This window comes from Rutilus rutilus (assembly GCF_951802725.1).
Source record: "Rutilus rutilus genome assembly, chromosome: 14".
Lineage (NCBI taxonomy): Eukaryota > Metazoa > Chordata > Actinopteri > Cypriniformes > Leuciscidae > Rutilus > Rutilus rutilus.
Window position 1 is genome coordinate 25,360,726 of NC_140219.1, and position 18,751 is coordinate 25,379,476.

General features: G+C 36.4%; 1 protein-coding gene across 5 annotated transcripts in view; it reads left to right on the top strand.

Annotated features, from left to right (window-relative positions):
* stx3b (syntaxin 3b) overlaps positions 1-18,751 on the top strand; it is a 30,557-nt gene that overhangs the window by 2,230 nt on the left and 9,576 nt on the right. For 3 of the 5 annotated variants that reach the window (XM_084430352.1, XM_084430350.1, XM_084430351.1), the window contains exons 2-8: positions 11,736-11,810; positions 11,927-12,026; positions 14,688-14,762; positions 15,101-15,171; positions 15,249-15,357; positions 15,551-15,624; positions 17,252-17,386. In XM_084430352.1, the coding sequence (XP_084286478.1) occupies positions 11,736-11,810; positions 11,927-12,026; positions 14,688-14,762; positions 15,101-15,171; positions 15,249-15,357; positions 15,551-15,624; positions 17,252-17,386 (639 nt within the window). Of the gene's footprint in view, positions 1-11,735; positions 11,811-11,926; positions 12,027-14,687; positions 14,763-15,100; positions 15,172-15,248; positions 15,358-15,550; positions 15,625-17,251; positions 17,387-17,520; positions 17,704-18,751 lie in introns of those variants that run through there. The other 2 variants (XR_014629817.1, XM_084430353.1) reach the window with 2 other exon arrangements.

The following is an 18,751-nucleotide window of genomic DNA, read 5'->3' on the forward strand; positions in this document are numbered from 1 at the left end:
TTTTCTTTCTCATCCGTTTACATTCACTTAAGACATAACCGACATTTATGTTAATACTTGCCAAGATGGGCATTTTGACATACTTTTGTTGTGTGTATTTTTTAATCCAATGCAAGAAGACTCGAAAGAGAACTCAGTACTCAGACGACTCGGCTCTCTCTGTGTGTGTGTGTGTGTGTGTGTGTGTGTGTGTGTGTGTGTGCACGAAACAGCTTGCAAGGTTTTCTTCGTGATGATAGGGCACGTGACAATTTCATCAACTGTCCCGAGCGTCTTTCACGCTGGTCCCGGGCCATCAGGCAGTCCTTATTGTCGAGCCCTGAAAGAAAGAAGAGAAATATGATCTGCACACCAAAACCTAAGCAAAATTTGACATACATTTTATTCCATTGAAGCCACCAAAAAAGTAAAAGAATGCAACAAAGTGCTTTGTGCAAAACGTTTTCGTGTGCCATACAATTCCAAGCAACCAGTTCATTTAAAATCACAGAATCCTACTTATATAAACATAGATATACAATAAATGTTACATTAATTTAAAGGAGGTAATTCTTCGTATAAATTTGTTATATGTTCAAGTAGGGCTGCACGATTATGACAAAAATCATAATTGCCGATTATTCCCTTGAAATTGTAATTGCGATTATTAATTACGATTATCACAATTTACATTGAATATATATATATATATATATATATATATATATATATATATATATAGACAGACAGACATATTATTATACATGTTTACTTAAAAATTGTGAACACACACACTGTACCCCCTTTACTTAACATACACATAAATTGTAAGAATATGACTAATAGTAAAGACTACTAAGAAATAAACATTAGGCATAGATGCTAAAGCTAATAAATAGCAGTCCCAAACTAGCTTTTGTTAATATTGGTATGAGCCACCAGAGTCATTAAAAAATGTAAAAAATAACACAAAGTGAAAATAAAGTGGCATTTTGGGGTTAATATTGAAACGACAGTTACCATGGTGAATACACAATATTAACAAGAACTGTTAATGAAACATGGAAACTGCTCCTGGTGAATAGAATGAAAATCATCCCTGCATGCAAATCCTCCTCAGCTAACACACAACGTACCAGTAACGTGATTTATTGGTATTTTACTTTTATTTCGTGACTTACTAATTTACAACGTAACAACGTTGCATGCTCGTAGTTTCCTGTGCACTTTATACACAGCGCGCGCCGCCGCCGCATTTGCGCGTGCAATTGAAGAGTGTGCATTACGAACACAGTAGCCTATAACGGCTGACATGACAGGAACGTCCGTTTTTCTGAGGTGAAAGACTTTTTATTTCAGCGTACACATACGTCGCTGCCTGGTAGTTCCTATTGTACTGGGTTTTATGAAGTAGTTGTTATTCGCCTCTTATAACATGCTCTAAATGCACGCAGAGTGGATTTTTTTTTTTTTTTTGTAATCGCGGCTTTGAACGATTACGTAATCGTGGCATCCATAATCGTAATCGCGATTAGAAATTCGATTAATTGTGCAGCCCTATGTTCAAGTGCATATTTACAATCCATTACCTTACATTCTCATCATAAATAAGGCATTTTGCAATATCATCATTGTTTGCGATTTTAATGAACCAGTTTATATCAAGCCACAAAAATATTGTGCAAAACAAAATTCACGGACAATTCCTCATTCATACCTACTATTATGGTTTCTGCATGATCAATCGTAAAAAGGTTGCGATCCCGATTTAAACACCAACCCAATCTCATTCCTAAATGTCAACAATTCGTCTATGTCACTAAATCTTCGATCGATCACAGCGAAGATTCAGATCTGTGTTTGCGCTGCCGCTGACCCAGAGAGAGCAGTTATCATGGGTATGAAACGGCATGGTATCATTATTTCTGTCTTAGAATAATTCATATTATCACTGGGGTAAAAGTTTATAGTTTGGATATAAACACTGATGTCTACAGAAGTGATCGAAATAGAGTAAATCACCTTTTGAAAGTAACTTGACTCTTCACATAAAGATTGTATCAGTTACATCGTTACACCAGTAGATGGCAACAAGTGACTGATAAAAATGTGTTCGCCATTGAATCGTTCGTTCAAGAGATTCATCTAGTAATGAAGCAAGTGAAGTATTTATGAGTGAGTCATTGAATCATTCATTAAATTAATTTAAATTTAAATTAAATAGACTTTTGATTAGTTGTCTATTCAGAATTGTGGGCGAATCGTGATCTCCATTTTAAACAAAAAAAATGGTGATTCTCAATTTATCCAGAATCATGCAGCTCTAAGATGTACTATATTGAAGATAGGTCCCATGGCACTAACTTTTATAATTTATAAAATAAAAATAATTTATAATTTAAAATTTATAATTTTTTTGATAATAAATATAGTATATCAGAGTACTGTTGGCGGCGGAGGTTATTGAGTTTGTTGGGATGTCAGATCCTATGGGCAGGGTCAGAGGTGAGGATTTGTTTCTGTGGCAACTCTGCCTCAGTCAAATATTTGTTTTGTTGACTCTGGTACCTGAAGCAGCCTGGCTGGCAAGAGGAACTTGTGTGCGTGTGTGCTTATGGCCGAACCTTATTTACATTAGTCATAGTTTTGTTTCCGTGCTGGTTTGCATACAGACAATCTCACTCGCTCAGGTTTTTTTATACTCGGCTGTTACTGGTTTATTTTCTTTAAGGTAAAATTATATAATAATAAATACGATTTTTTTTTACACTTTCTGATTTCTCATGCAAAACTGACAAAATGCTGAGATGGTTGGTTACCAGTGTGTTGCTATACGGTTGCTAGAGTGTTCTAAGTGCTTTAAGCATGTTGCTATGCTGTATCTAAGGTGTTTTGGATGGTTGCTATGGGGTTGCTAGGGGGTTATGGCAGGGTTACTTACTAGTCCAAGTCAAAAGTGCCCATGCTTTAGTCGATATTCTGATCAGTGTTATAATTACTAAAGAAAATGAAATAACTTTTCCGTTAAGTGAAATTAAAACTAAAACTAGAAAAACGAAACAAAAATTCCAAAATTAGCTAATACAAAAAATCAAAATGGCCACAATATTAATTTTATACATATATATTTTTTTGTAATACAAATAATAGGCTTTTGTATATTATAAAACATACAATCTGCCTGCAATAAATTTGCAAATACTACTAAATAGCAATAATATTACACTGAAATATTAATATTAGAAGGCATATTTCACCCAAAAACTAAAATTCTGTCATTAATTTCTCACCCTCATGTTGTTTCCGTAAGACTTTTGTTCATCTTCAGAACACAAATGAAGATTCTTTTTAATGAAAACTAGGAGCTTTTCATCCCTCCATTGACAGCTACGCAACTTTGACGCTTCAAAAAGTTCGTAAAAATAATCCATTTGAAGTGAGCGGTTTAGTCCAAATTTTCTAAAGAGACGCCATCATGATGAACAGATTGAATTTAGGCTTTTATTCACATATTAACATTCATGACCTCACACTTCAGTTGTGGTAAACGGAAGCTCAAGCACGTTCGCTTGACGTGCGAGAACCAATGAAGGTTCATTCTCGTGTTACGCAGCACGTTTGAGCTTCCTCAAGAACCAGTGAGGCTCATTCTTCAATCAGGTTTGAGCTTGAGCTTGTTTAAACGTGAATAAAAGCCTTAAATTAAATCTGTCTTTTCAGAAAATTTGGACTAAACCGCTCAATTCATATAGTTTTACGATCTCTTTTTGAACTTTTTGAAGCGTCAAAGTGGTAGTTGCGTAGCTGTCAATGGAGGGACAGAAAGCTCTCAGATTTCATCAAAAAGATTGTTCCGACGATGAAAGAAAGTCTTATGGGCAAATGCAGAATTTTCATATTTGGGTGAACTATCCCTTTAACTTTAGGCTAATTCTTAGGGTTAGGGGTCTGTTTAAATCTTTAACCCTAGGTCTGAGCTGTAGTATTAATGAAGCTTATCTTAGCAAACAGTTTCTTGGGACTCGTCTGCGTGTGACCCTCTGTGCTAAAGGAAATCCTGTTGAGAAAAAAATATTTATCATTCTAACCTCTAGTCTAAACCAAATGTTTTTTTCTATCTGTGTTTCACTGTAATGTTTAACTTGGTGTGGCTATTTTCTTCTTTGTGTGCATGTAAGAGTATTAAAGGCTAAGTGTACATACACACACACGCACGCGCACACACACTGGTGTTCTTGGAGCACAAAAGGAACTGTAGGACATTAAACAGCTGAGCGGGAACATTGTGTTAGTGTGACCCTTTTTTTTTTTTTTTTTTTTTTTTTTTAGCAACTCCAATCGGCCTTCTTCTGTAAGTGTTAGCAGGGTGATGAGTGAAAAACACTAATATTACAGACTTTACTCTCAGGGTACACCGTTAACTCACTATACTTTAAGACACACACTCACTCTCTCTCTCTCATGTTCCCTCTGCAGGAAGTGTCTTGTAGGCTTATCTCTCTACCTCAGTTCAAAGCTTTTCCAGCACACTGCATTCGTGTGTGTGTGAGTGTATCTTTGACCTTCACAAAAACCCGTTGGGTTGGCAACACATTGTTTATACTACAAGTAAACTTGAAAAAAGAGCAGATGTCTTTGTCAGCAGGATAGGTAATATTACATTTTGTAACAGGAATAGTTTGTCTCTGAAATTCTCTAGTACAACCTCTCAGTAAGTGCTTGTTTTCATAGTACTGCCTTTTTGTTAGCCCTTCACTCTAAAAACTTTTACTATGATTTACTCAGGCTTTTTGGTGAAACATTTTTACATTTAAAAATAAATATTGATAAAATATTGATAAAATCAATTACATATACATAGTATAGTAAATGTAGGTAAAAAAAAAAAAAAGTAGATCTGAGTAACTGCATTTGGTACATTAACAAATAAAATTGAGTTGAAATAATTGAGGAAAACATAAAAAAACCCCCCAATATTTATGAATAATATTAACTGTTTTTATTTATGAGTAATATTACATTTACATTTAGTCATTTAGCAGCCGTTTTTGTCCAAAGCGACTTACAAATTAGGACTAAATTAAGCGAGTCATTGTGAAGAGGCAAAAAACAACGCAAGAAGTGCTCAAAATACGAAGTTCAGGCATTATTCAGAGTAGCATAAGCCCGATAGGCGAAGATTTAAAGGATTAACTTTTATAGAATGTGTAATAGTAACTTAAAGGTACAGTATGTACGATTTTTGCATTAAAATATCCCAAAATCACAAGGCCAGTGTTATATATTTTGTTAAGTTGATCACTTACAATTTCCCAAATGTTTCCAACTATTTTTAAATCGTGAGAAAATTGTGATTCTAACCAAGGAAACGGGGCGTTAGAGCAGGGGTGAGCTGGGAGTCGCCAGTCAATGGCGTCATATCCGCGTTACCCTCGGTTTCCGCTCGTACTGCCTGGAGTCCTGGACAAATGCGGAAGTTGTAGTTGTAGCGTCTATCAAGCAACAAACGTAAGCTTGTTTCGTGCAGTCGTTAGGGAACACAATTATTCTTTACCGATTGCAGCTGGTTCTGTCGACAAAGACGTCCATAAACGTAAACGTCAACGTACGGGTATTATTGCGTTAGGTTTGTGTTTAGTTTATTGACATTGTTTATCACATCTGGTGTTTATGGCCATGTAAATAAATATAGTGTGGCGAGCAGGACGAGGCCGACGGCCGTGAGAGAGCGGCACGAGGCCGGTGGCGTGATTACTGATGATCGACACCTGCGCGACGCACCGGTCTCGTATCTCTAACGGAGGAGCGGAAGCATACGACGACAGTGAAGAGCGAGAGAGGACAGGCCTGAACTTGTGTTTTGTTTTATTGTGACAGCAGTCGTCCGTGAGGGGCTGCTGTCTTTTACTTTCGTTTTGTATTTGTTTTATTTTTATCATTAAAACGTGTCATGAATGTTCGCCGGTTCCCGCCTCCTCCTTCCCGTAACACCTGAACTTCGTTACATATAGCATGTGTTATACATAAAGATTAATCAGTATTTTGGCAAATGATGTGGGTATGTTCGAATGTACTTTTACAACAATTGTTTAGAACACGTAAAACTGCGCCGCGTTATCACAACAATGAATTCGACAAATACAGTAACATCTATGTTAACCAATTTAGTATTAAACCTTACTTTTCTTGCGGTTAATTCATTTTAATTAAATAAAAGCATGTCATTAAACGCAACATTTATAAAAATAGAACTTTACCTCATCCATGAACACGATTTTTCGATTCCCGTCTGACTGATTTACATCCACGGTGGAGTTGAAAACAACAGTTCCCATCATTCCACGCTCCTTCACATCGTCATCAAGCTACGCCGTCGTTGTTGTTGTTTGGAATGTAGCGCCCTCTAGCGGCAGAAAATCTTGCATATTGTACCTTTAATTTCCTGTAAACCTTTGTAAAATACACACAACCACAGGTAATGTTTTATACATGACATTGGCCTTTATTGTCGATGAATAGCCTACAGCAATACAGCATGTTTTTTACTGTTTTAACATATATATACAACATTTCCTACATTTAAACTCATATAACAAACATATTAGAAGTAAAAACAAAGTAATTCTAGTGTAATCAACCGGGTCTGTTATCCCATTTCCACCGGATCATCGCTGGTTCCCGTGCCGGAGATGGACTCACGCTCTGCGGGTGAACTTTAATCCGCTATCCCGCGTTTCACTCATAGCCGAAAGATGCTGCGCTATTGGATAACCTGCCAATAAACAAACAGTGCACAGTTCTGAGAACATTGTATCATCCAAAATAATTCTATTTATTATCTTTAGGAATAAAGTCGTGTGTTTTATGCAAGGCATCAGACATTTCAGTCACGCGAAAAGACAGGCGTGACTCTCGTTTAGGTGACTCCCATTGCGTCCCAGTATGTTGTTTTGAATTAAATAAAATGAATTAAAGCACAGTAATGATTTTATGCACCAATTGCGCGCCGATGAGAAGAGAAGAGAGAACTGTTCTGGACTGGAGAGAATTCAAACAGCCCGCGCTCACTCAACCGTTGACGTCAGAGGGTGGGGGAGGGGTGCATTGAGTTAATTGAGTGTGTTAAATATATTAATAATATTGATTTGAATTAAGTAATATTTGTGGTTCTTGAAACAGATCAGTTTAATTCTCCATTCTCAAATATTTTGATAGAAATTTCACAAATATATTAAGTGTATTATAAATAAATAATTGGTTAGTCAAATGCTAAAATCTTTTAGTGAATTCTTTTTTTAAATATAACAAAATTTGAGACCAAATTTACTTTTTAGTCAATTATTTTGGTATGTTTAACTCAAACAATCAAGTAAATGATATTCAGAGATTTTATTAAATTAATAAAGTTAATTATTTACTAATCCACTGAATTATTTGTAAGTGTTGGCTGATGGGCTCTTATAAAAATGTACTATTGTAAACATATTTTCCACCATACCATCATTAATACAGGTATCTATGTTGATCTAATGATTAAGGATCAGTCTAACAATCATCTAACCCTAAGTATTAAACTCCGTTAGTCATTCTGCAATGTTCGTGTCATCAGCATGAATGATTCAATTCAAAAAGCTCGTTTTGAGGGAAATTGGGTCATAGCTCGTTATAGGAGTCATTTGTGTTTTAACAACGTTTAGCTCACGAGTTATTGATCCGGGAAGTTCAAATCTGTGAATATATTGCCAACTTAAATGAACTCCTTGAGTTAAGCGCTGACTCCATTTCTTTACATTTGAGTCTAAGTTCAAACTCTATAAACTGCTCCATTGTTAACGTACGGAGCTGTCTGAAACCAGTGGGACATTAAACAGGACGTTTTTCAAGAGAACACAAATATATTTGCGCAAACGTTTTCGAGAAAGAAAACGCATGTGTAACAGTATAATGGATCAGTGCGTCAGGTCTTAAAGTGACAGCAGCCTAATAAACCTGCTGCCAAATTATAAGATAACATAAAAAATATCTATATGGCAGTTTTTTCCATGGTATTGGTGTCAAAATTGTTCCTAGTGAAAATGCTGAGTGGCTAGTAACTTTGGAAAACCACTAGCCACAGTGGCTGGTGAGCAAAAAAAGTTAATGTCAAGCCCTGGTTACTTTTAAAGGGAGTAACGCAATATTGTAATGCATTACTTTTAAAAGTAACTTTCTCCAACACTGTTATGGCCAATATTAAAATTAGGATTCTAACTCTAAAAACTAAACTCAGTAATTTGTGATATTTTATAGATGTGAATTTACTCATTACAACATTATAATATTCAGTATAACATTATAGCATTATAAACACAACATTATTGTAATGTGTATGTTCAGTTTTGGTTTCGGTTTCACTGTGTACTGGTCCGTTTTTTTTTCCTGACTATGTTCCAGTTAGTCTCCTTGGTTGTTAATTAGTTCCACGCACCTGTTTCTGTTCAGTTGATTACTCTCTCTGTGTATTTAAGCCCCGAGTTTAATCTTCTGCTTATTCTTGTGTTTTTGAGTTATTTTAGTGTGTTAAATACCTCACCTGTTGCCTGACAAATTATAATGTCCAAAAATATTATTCAGTTGGATGTTTCAAAATGATATCAGTGTTATTAAATTATTAGCTTTTTTAAAGATTACCTTTAAGTGAGCGTTAAACTATGTTATAAGGAAAATGAGCAAGAACAATTAAATATCCATTATCGAATGATACAAATAAATGAATAAAATATCTAGCATATATCCGTATGTGTATTCTTCAGAAAATGTAAAAATCTGGTTTTTACTGCAATAATACTGTGGTAACTTGATATTTTCCACCTACACCAGCACTGCATTTATTTGATCAAATATATTGTAAATAACAGTAATACTGTGAAATATTATTACACATTAAAATAACTGTTTTCTATTTTAATATATTTTAAAATATAATTTATTCCCTTGATCAAAGCTGAATTTTCAGCATCATTACTCCAGTCTTCAGACACATGATCCTTCAGAATCTTATAATTATCAATGTTGAAAACAGCTGTGCTGCTTAATATTTTTGTGAAAACCGTGTTGTATTTCTTCGGGATTCTTTGATGAACAGAAAGATCAAAATAACAGCATTTATTTGAAATAGAAAACGCTTATAACATTATAAATGTCTTTTACCCAATTGTTTGACAAGTGGTGTATGTATGTTTTTATAAAATTATATCAAATGACAAAGTATGCAGCAAAACTTAGTATATTAATGACAATTTTACTGAAGAAAATATAACTACTTATATTTTGGTAGTTACCGTGGTTACCGTGGTACAATTTTTGTAAAAAGTTACATGTGTAATTTGATTCCTCAGAAATGCTGAATGAGTCAAAGTGTTTGAGCTTCATATAGGGTTTTACAGAGATACAAAGATGTGTGTGTGTGTGTGTGTGTGTGTGTGTGTGTGTGTGTGTGTGTGTGTGTGTGTGTGTGTGTGTGTGTGTGTGTGTGTTGGGTTTCTCTGTGGTGAAGTGACGAAGCCACAAGCTTGATGACTGTAGAGAAATCCTTGAGTAGTGTCATAAAGAAGGTGTGATTTCACTCAGACTTTAACCCTCGTGTCTTTTGACATTTGAGCTATAATGTTATCATGCACGAAGCGCTGTTCTATGACGGTGTTAATTTGTTTAATTGCGTCATTTGACAGTAAAGCTATTATTAAAATAGAAAACAGTACTAGTCTCCACATGCTCCTCATAAAACATCACAAGACACACCTTTCTGTCCCTATAAAGTGCTGTGCAAGTCAGCTGTAACATTGCTGCTAACATTGATTGCTGCTAACAAAATCACACTTTACCCTACTTACTTTTGTAAGGATTTTATAGAGAGCCGTGTTGTCCATTTAGGAAGACTTTACATGCAATAAAAGTCTAGATTTGTTTGCTAAAGCAACTGTTTCAGGGCAGTTTACATTGTGCCTTGTCAGCAGAGGCCTGTAACACCGGATGTTCATGTGACATGATCAATTTAAAGGGTAAACTCTCGCCAAAATTGAACCTAGGCTCTTTTTGTTAATCTACCCGAGTCAAACTTTCGTTTACAAGCATAATTAGAATGGAAACGCCACTTTTAAGATTGACCGTATTTTCGTTTTAGGTCAAAATGCCTTTTGAATGGGAGTGCATGGGGCACTTCTATGATAGCATCAAAATCGCTATTTTTAAAACACTAAGGAGGCTCGACACAATATAAAACTGTGCTTGAAGTATCACCAGAGGCTCTACACATGAACTCGAGCATTGACTACGTTGTTTGTGTACACAAAGATTACTAAAAAGAAAGGTTTTGTTCGACTCACCTTATCAGTTAGTGTTTCCGGTGGCTGGAATTGTATCAGTCAAAAGTAGTCGATCTCCATATGAAGCTGTTTTAAAAGTTCATTATTTCGATTATTGAGGGTGAACCAACTCCAGGGTAAGGCTAAGGAATGAGATGCACTTTACCTTTAAAAACACATTTAAATAGATTACCATGAAATAGTTTCAAGTTACTTGCCGCCTGCACGAACTATATGTATTCTAATTGAAACACTTTTGTTTGGACATTGTCAACAAGTATGTGCAAAAACACGTTGTAAATAGAAACCTTTGACGCTGTCCAAAGTGTGTCAGAAATGTAACGCCCCTTAACATAATCGCGAGCTTCAGCTTGCAAGGCTTCTACAGCAATTGTGAACACACAGTTAATAACATTATTGGTTTTACCGTATCATTTCGAGCCGAAGTCAGATCGTGCAAATGTGGATGATCAAGCATGACTTAGTAGTAAGTAAGTAGTCTTCTTTGTATATAGCCGATGTTGTACCTTTCCAGGTTCTTGAGAATAAGCTCAATTTTATTGTTGTACTGTTTAGGAACAGCGTTTCTTTGCATATGCATTTGGGCAGGCATTATGCTAATATTTCACATTTGTGACATGGACGTTTTGAGGAAGTAATATTTGGACTTCGATCGAGGCGTTTTCGGCAAGTCTGGATCAGGTTTCTCTGTTAAAGCCTGGGACAGACCAAACTGCCGCCAACGTGAACCCGACGAGAGCCGACGTGTGCAAAAACTAGCCCGACCGTCGGCTTGGTGTGTCTCGGCCTTTAGATATAATAAATCGCTTTGTGTGAGACTATGAGCTTTGTAACTTTGCAGTTTGTATACATGCAGAAACACATACATTACACACTGAAGAAAAGGAAAACATTAAAAAGCAACTTTAAAAACACTATCGCAACTTCCATTTCATGCTGACTTTAAGACTTGACCACACTGCCTTAAAGCAGAATAAAGTCTAGATCATACGTTTTTTAACTTTTAGCGTTACACTCTGTTTTGTGTCAGGGTAGTGGTTTTGATTGAATACATTTGCTTATCTGCTACCTGCTCCATTTGAAAGGTTTAAAATGCAAACATATATATTTTGGTTATCAGCCACAGCAAGCTCTTGATTATCAGTTATTGTTATTGGCTCAGTAATTCCCAAGCCAGGAAATGGCCGGTCATTTTCAGGGGTTACTCCACTAGATATGCAATCGATAGTTTAAATATCTTTCCAAATTTGTACTAAATTGTAATTTAGTTTCTAGACAGTGAATTAGTGACAGTGAGTTACTTACCAGCCATAACAATATAAGGGTGTGTAAAAAGACAGCATGAGATCATTAAAAACACAACTGACATTTCCTTACGTCTTTACCTTTCAGACATGCGATCATGATGACGAGGACGTTGAGATCGCTGTGGACAATGCTGCTTTTATGGATGAGTTCTTCGGCCAGGCACGTCCTTCTGTATATTTTACAGTCCTGTTTGTGTAAATACTTCTGATGTGCTTTGCATGAATGTGTGTCATTGTGGTTTGTGCATTTTAGGTGACCTTGTTTCTTTGTTTCAGATTGAAGACATCAGGAACAGCATTGACAAGATTGATGAGAATGTGACCGAAGTGAAGAAACTTTTCTCAGTTATTCTTTCTGCACCAACATCAGACCAGAGTAAGACACATTCACATGTTCACTCATTATGACCCAGTTCAACACTGTTTTCCACTGACTGGCACCCGCTGAGTAACAGGTGACGTATGCTGCGTCCCAATTCGCATACTCTCCGTCCTAAATAGCATTCGTAATTAGAATTAGTGTGTCCCAAATCGTAGTATGTTGAAATTGGGTTTTCCAAAGATACCCGGATGGTCTACTTTTTCCGGCTAGAATCTGAAGTGCAGATCTGTGGATCTAACGGCTAATATTACCCACAACCCATTGCGCTTTGGACGAGGATTCGATTGGAACTACAAACGTTAAAAAACTACAAACATGGCGGATGTGCGAGTCCGACGGTTAAGTAGAGAGGTGTAGATAAAGAGGTTTGAGTGATTAATAATCAGTATCTTACCTGATGAAAAGATATTTATTCAATGTTATCCACATGTTATCCGAAGACAGCATTGTGAACTTTTGTAAAGATCCGTTTGGTCATTAACTTCGTCATTATGCAAATTGCAAACACAAGTAGAGTCTCCGCATGAAAGAGACATGTTACTGTATTTCTCTCGGAAATGCAGGGAAATTCAATTCAATTGAATGTAGAGTATTTTATCTGTGACAAGATGATTGACAGGTCAGTTTAAACGGTGACAGGATGCACTTAACTAAGCGACAGAGAGTCCGGACTGTTAAAGGCACAATCATGGCAAAGTAGTATGTCCCAAAGCTTGCCTACACACTCAAAAGTATGTACTTTTTCTTCACAAAAACAGTACACAAGAGGGCATTGTATAAGTAGGCAAATTAGGACACAGCAATATACTCTGCAATAGCAATAGGGTGCACACATACATACTTACATATCCTATCAATTACAAGAAATAAAATACAGATACATAAATCCCAGAGGAATTAAGAGCATGAACAATCCTACAATAAGTGCTGTTCAAAAAACGCTTGGATCTAGTTTTTATTGTCTGTCTGAAGGTCGAGCGGTTAAGAGGTGCCCGGCCCGATGAGTCGGATCTCTGAGAATTGTTAGTTCTTTCCTCTGCAAACGTATAAAGGTCATCAATAGTGGGAAGATCTTAAACTATAATTTTTTGAGGCAGACCGCACTATATTACAGATCTGACTTCTGTGCTGAACAGTGGAGCTGCCAAACCACTCCGTAATTGAGGAAGTCAGTACACTTTCAGTCACAGCTGTGTAAAAATGTAACTTTAGATACTCCAAACATTTTAAGCTGTCTTAAGAACGATGGAATTATTTCATACATTAACATTATTTAATGCAATAGTCAACACTTATAATATTTTACACCATTTGTAAATATTGCTTAATGTTCATTTTTTTATGTACTGCTAATACATTTCAAGTTGTATATTACATTATCTTAGATAATAAGTTGTATTATGAATTAAAATGAATTAACAATGAACAATACAATATTGAGAAATTAATATTGAGAAATAAATTAGTCAAATTTAATGGGGTTTTGAAGAAACATTTGAGAGAAACTTGATACACTGCCATTCAAATGTTTACAGTCAGTGAGGTTCTTTTTGATGAATATTAAAGGTCCCATATTGTCAAAACTGAAATTTCCTGGCTTTTATCATGATAACAGAGGTCTAGGGGCTATGAAACTACCATATAAGTTTCAAAACAGTCGATCCACAGACAAACGCACACAGCCTGCATAAAGTAGCTGTGCCTTTTCGCGAGCCGTTGTGACTCAGTCACCCACCACCAATGGTGGGTCACTCAGAAAACAACAGGCCAATCAGAAGAGAGGCTCATGAATATTAAGTAGACAGGCCAAATTCGACCTATTCTTGGCAGAGCTCCTGAGAAAGCTGTACAAATATATTGAGATGGTTTTTGGTACTTATACCGCAAATATACATTCTTAAGGACATCAAAACCTAAAATAAAACTTCAGAAAGGTGTACAATATGGGACCTTTAAGGGCCAGATTGACTAAACAGGGCAAATTATCGTGAGAGCGCAATCCCATAAACGCACAGATGGGAGTGAAAAGCTCTGCTCGAGATCTACTGAACTGATCAAAAGTGACAGTAAGACATTTATAATGTTACAAAAGATTTCTATTTAAAAGAAATGCTGTTCTTTTGAACTTTCTATTCATCAAATAATCCTGAAAAAATGTATCACCGTTTCCCCAAAATATGAAGCAGCACAACTGTTTTCAACATTGATGATAATAATAAATGTTTCTAGAGGATAAAATCATCATATCAGAATGATTTCTGAAGGATCATGTGACACTGAAGATTGGAGTAATGATGCTGAAAATTCAGCTTTGCATCACTGGAATAAATTACATTTTAAAATATATTTAAATATAAAACCTTTATTTTAAATTGTATTTACACATTGTACACATTGTTGATCAAATAAATGCAGTCTTGATGACCGTAAGAGACTTCTATAACATTAAATTCTTTCAATTCTCTTTCTGAGCCGGATATGAAACATAACTCCATTAAGTCTCCAAAGCTGTGAAAGAGGAACCTCTGAGCAATAAAATATTCCTATGGGAGTGTTTAACAATGACAGAACATACACAAACCAGTGCTGTTTTAATCTCCTTTCATCTCTCCATTCTTATACCTTAACTTCAGTTTTTTTGTTCTCTGTGAACAGAGACACAGGATGATTTGGAGGCGCTTACTAACGACATCAAGAAAATGGCCAACAATGCTCGAAACAAACTCAAGAGTAAGTGTCCGTACATGTGTGCTGGCTTTTTTTTGTGCTTTTCCCATTAGGGCAAAGAATTAGGACACGCATAAAAAGGTTTGTCTTTTCAAACACACCTGACCCAGAATGATGTGAGCCATTTAGCCACCTTTGATGCAAAGTTTACCCTTATTTCAGTATCATTGAGATACTAATATAGTTTTATTTAATATCTGGATTCGCTTTTATTTGAGAATTTTTCCGTTTTATTTTATTTACTTGACGTCTATTTAATTTAAAGTACTGAACATGTTTTTTTATGGCTTTAGTTGAAGTTAACTGTTGTAACCCTGCGCTGTGTGAATGTGTCCGTACAGCCATTGAAAGGAATCTCGAGGCAGAAGAAGCAGAAAGAGTATCAGCCGACATGAGAATACGCAAATCACAGGTGAGTCAACATCCCTCTCGCATAACACACACAAATACACACGCTCTATTAACTCTGCTCTCATGTTGCCCCGCCAGCACGCTGTTCTTTCCAGGAAGTTTGTTGATGTGATGACCAAATACAATGAAGCTCAGGTGGACTTCAGAGAGAAAAGCAAAGGTCGCATTCAGAGACAATTAGAGATCAGTAAGTGTCGCCCGCACTCTCACTCCTGACTAAACACCAGTGCATGAGACCTTATTGAACATCACCTCACCCTCACAGTGTGCAACGCACAACACGTTTCTCTCTCAGGCTTGCGGTTGAAGCGTGTCAAACTGACACTGTGCTATTCCTCTTTTCTGTCTTTGACTTGCTTTTGTTCTGCTTCTGGCTCTAGCTGGTAAAGCCACTACTGATGAGGAGCTGGAGGAGATGCTGGAAGGAGGAAACGCAGCCGTTTTCACTGCAGGGGTAATGCGTGTCTTCATGTGTGCGTGTGCGTGTGGGGCCGAGCTGGAGTCAAGACCAACAATTCAAACCGTTTTCCCACGTCATCCATATTCTAAAGCAGTGGTTCTCAATTATGAGACTGGGGAAAATACCCACTAGGGGAACTCTAGATGACTTAAAATGATTTAAAGTCCCCCCTGCTGTCAATCATTTCATCCCTTAAAACTCATCTTTGATATTCAAAATGTTTTTTTTCCCGTGAAAATAATTTCTTCATGTCTTAAAATAGTCTTATTGTAACTCTACACCTTTGCTTAATTTAGTATACGCAGCAGGACCATGAATATGTAAATGATCCCCGCCTCCACTCACTCACGCCAGCTCGGACTACCTGATCAACTCGCTCAACTTTACTGTAGGAAACTGTACACAGTGACAAGTGGAAATAGTGGTGTACTTCAGCCATGTATGTTTGAACCAGAAACTGATTCAGAAGAAGAAGAGGAAGAGCGAATTATACAGTCAGGCCCGGCTCTATGGGGGTGCTTTCTTTTCTTAAACGAGAAGTCCTCTCATTAACAAAGTGTAGACACTATTACATAAGAGATTCATTGTGCAGTGTAGATAACTTCAGTGATTATAACCCAGCTTTGTGAGATCGCGAACTGAGATGAGTGACAGCAGAGTGATTTAGTGATATAAAGGGAACTGTCTTTGCGTGCTTTCTAGGCTATATATATCCCATTAATAATTTGAATAAAAGTTGAAGAGAAACCAGGATTCCCACAAAGCCTTGGAAAACATGGATATATGAGGCAGCTTGGATTTAAAAGTGTGATTTCTAGACCTGGATGTAAATTAATTACATATTTTTTGTAATGAATACATCAATTTTATAATGAATAGATATATATATATATAATACAATTTAAAAAATAATAATAATAATTTTATTTATATATATATATATATATATAATTTTATATATATATAAAAAAAAAATCTGTAATCCTGAAATTTGATTTTTAATAATATTTAAAATTTAAAATGAAAAAATATTATTAAAATGTATACATAATTTAATTATAATTATTTTCAAAATCTTGACGTTATCGAATTTGTGGCAAAAAATATATATATTTTGTTCGTATTGACCACCTCTAATACAACAACAAAATAACTTCATTAAAATGCGTTGACTCTGGCCGGCCTAATCAGCACATCTAGCAATCTTTTGTCACAAATGTAACATTTGAGTAATTCATTATTTCCTGTGATTGTGGTTGCTGTGTAAATACATCCTTATCTCATAGCATCAATGCAGAAGTAGCCCACCCACATACTTTATAATGCAAATGTAATGCAAACGCAATACTTTTCATATAAAGTAACAATGGTTACTTTTTATTAGAAAGAACAGTGTAACATGTTGCTTTTAAAGCATTGTTCTCTTAACACTGTTACATCTGAGGTACAGTACATGTTGTAACTGTTTAACCGGTCTCTGATGGCGAACACCACTAGTCTACTGATAATTTGAGACCCTTGTCTTAGACCATAACCTGACCATAATATTTTGAGACCAAGACCAAGTAATCCCAAAATCTTTTCAAACTACATCCTGATAAAACTGCTGTTTGTGTTGTAGATCGTGGATTCAGGGATCTCTAAACAAGCGCTGAGCGAGATCGAAGCGCGTCACAAAGACATTGTGCGTCTGGAGAGCAGCATAAAGGAACTGCATGACATGTTTGTGGACATCGCCATGCTGGTGGAGAGCCAGGTACACACACACTTTCATCGCACGCATCTGTCCAATATTTTCTCCATCCTTTCACACTGTCATTGTTTTCTAACTTTCCCCTCATTGTCATGTATTTCCTTCTCTTTCTCTGCTTCTCTATGTCTGGTCTGTAGCATCCTTTCCTCTCTTCCTCTTTGTTCAAACTCGTTCTGTTGGTTTGGTCTCTTGGTTGCTAAGCCATTTGCAACAGGTCGGAGTGACTTCCCATCAGCCCCTTCTTTCACATGTGAGTGTTCTTAACTCCTCTTTGTTCATACCTTTTAATTTCCCTTACTGCCTGTTTTCCTCTCATTCATTTTTGCTTTATTTAATTTGGTCACAAACTTTATTCACCCATTACACCTTCAAGATTTGTTTAGAAGAAATTAATGTCAAAACCCTGCGAGCTGCTTATCTAGACAACATTTTAAGCATCATAAGCCCTGTTTACACCTGGTAATAAGATGTGTTTTGGTCAGTCGGATCACAAGTAGACAAAGGGACACATATACACATTTACACCTGGTGTTTTAATCCACTTTCAGCCACTTCTGGTCTATGGGCGGGTAAATGTATGGACTTTTTCAGATCTTCCGATCTTATGGACAAAATAAGCTCGCGCAATTTAAATTTACAAACACACGGAGAACATCAGCTTTCGTTTCTTCTCTGATAGCCGCAAGACCAGCCGAACACTGTGAGTGTGTGTTAGAAATCAGGAATGGTGAGAGAACATTGTGCTTGGTATGTTTTTCATCTTCAAACCAAGCTTGGCTCTTCAGCCGACAGTTTAAATCCCGTCTGGCTAGCATGATTCCCACTAATGTTTGCACATTAGGTCTGTAGGCGGAGAGCTCTTTTGAACTCATTCGACCACATGAGCGTTTACACTACGAAAGCAATCCAATCTAATGAGTCTTCGACTACCTCTGGAAGTGGTTGAAAGTGGACAAGCTCAAAACATTTTAGACCCCGTTTACACCTGTATTTAGCGTCGGCCACTTGTGATCCGATCGACCAGAATGCATCTTAATACCAGGTGTAAACAGGGCCATAGAAACACTAAAGGTGAACAGTTGGCAGCAAATCTATACTTCATAATTATATAAGATACCTCAATTCAGTCGACATGTAATGCAGCATTGCATTTGTCATTTAAGAAAGAAATGGAGGGCAGAATCAAGTAAAATGCTAAATATCCAATTATTTATAGCATATTTAAGTATATTACTTTTTAAATCTCTGTATTTTCGGAGACCTCTGACTTGTACCACCTGACTGCTGCAGATTCATTTTGGCTTTGATAGCATTGCCATATAAACGTATAATTCCAAGGAGTCCAAGGACGCGAACAGACTTGAAACA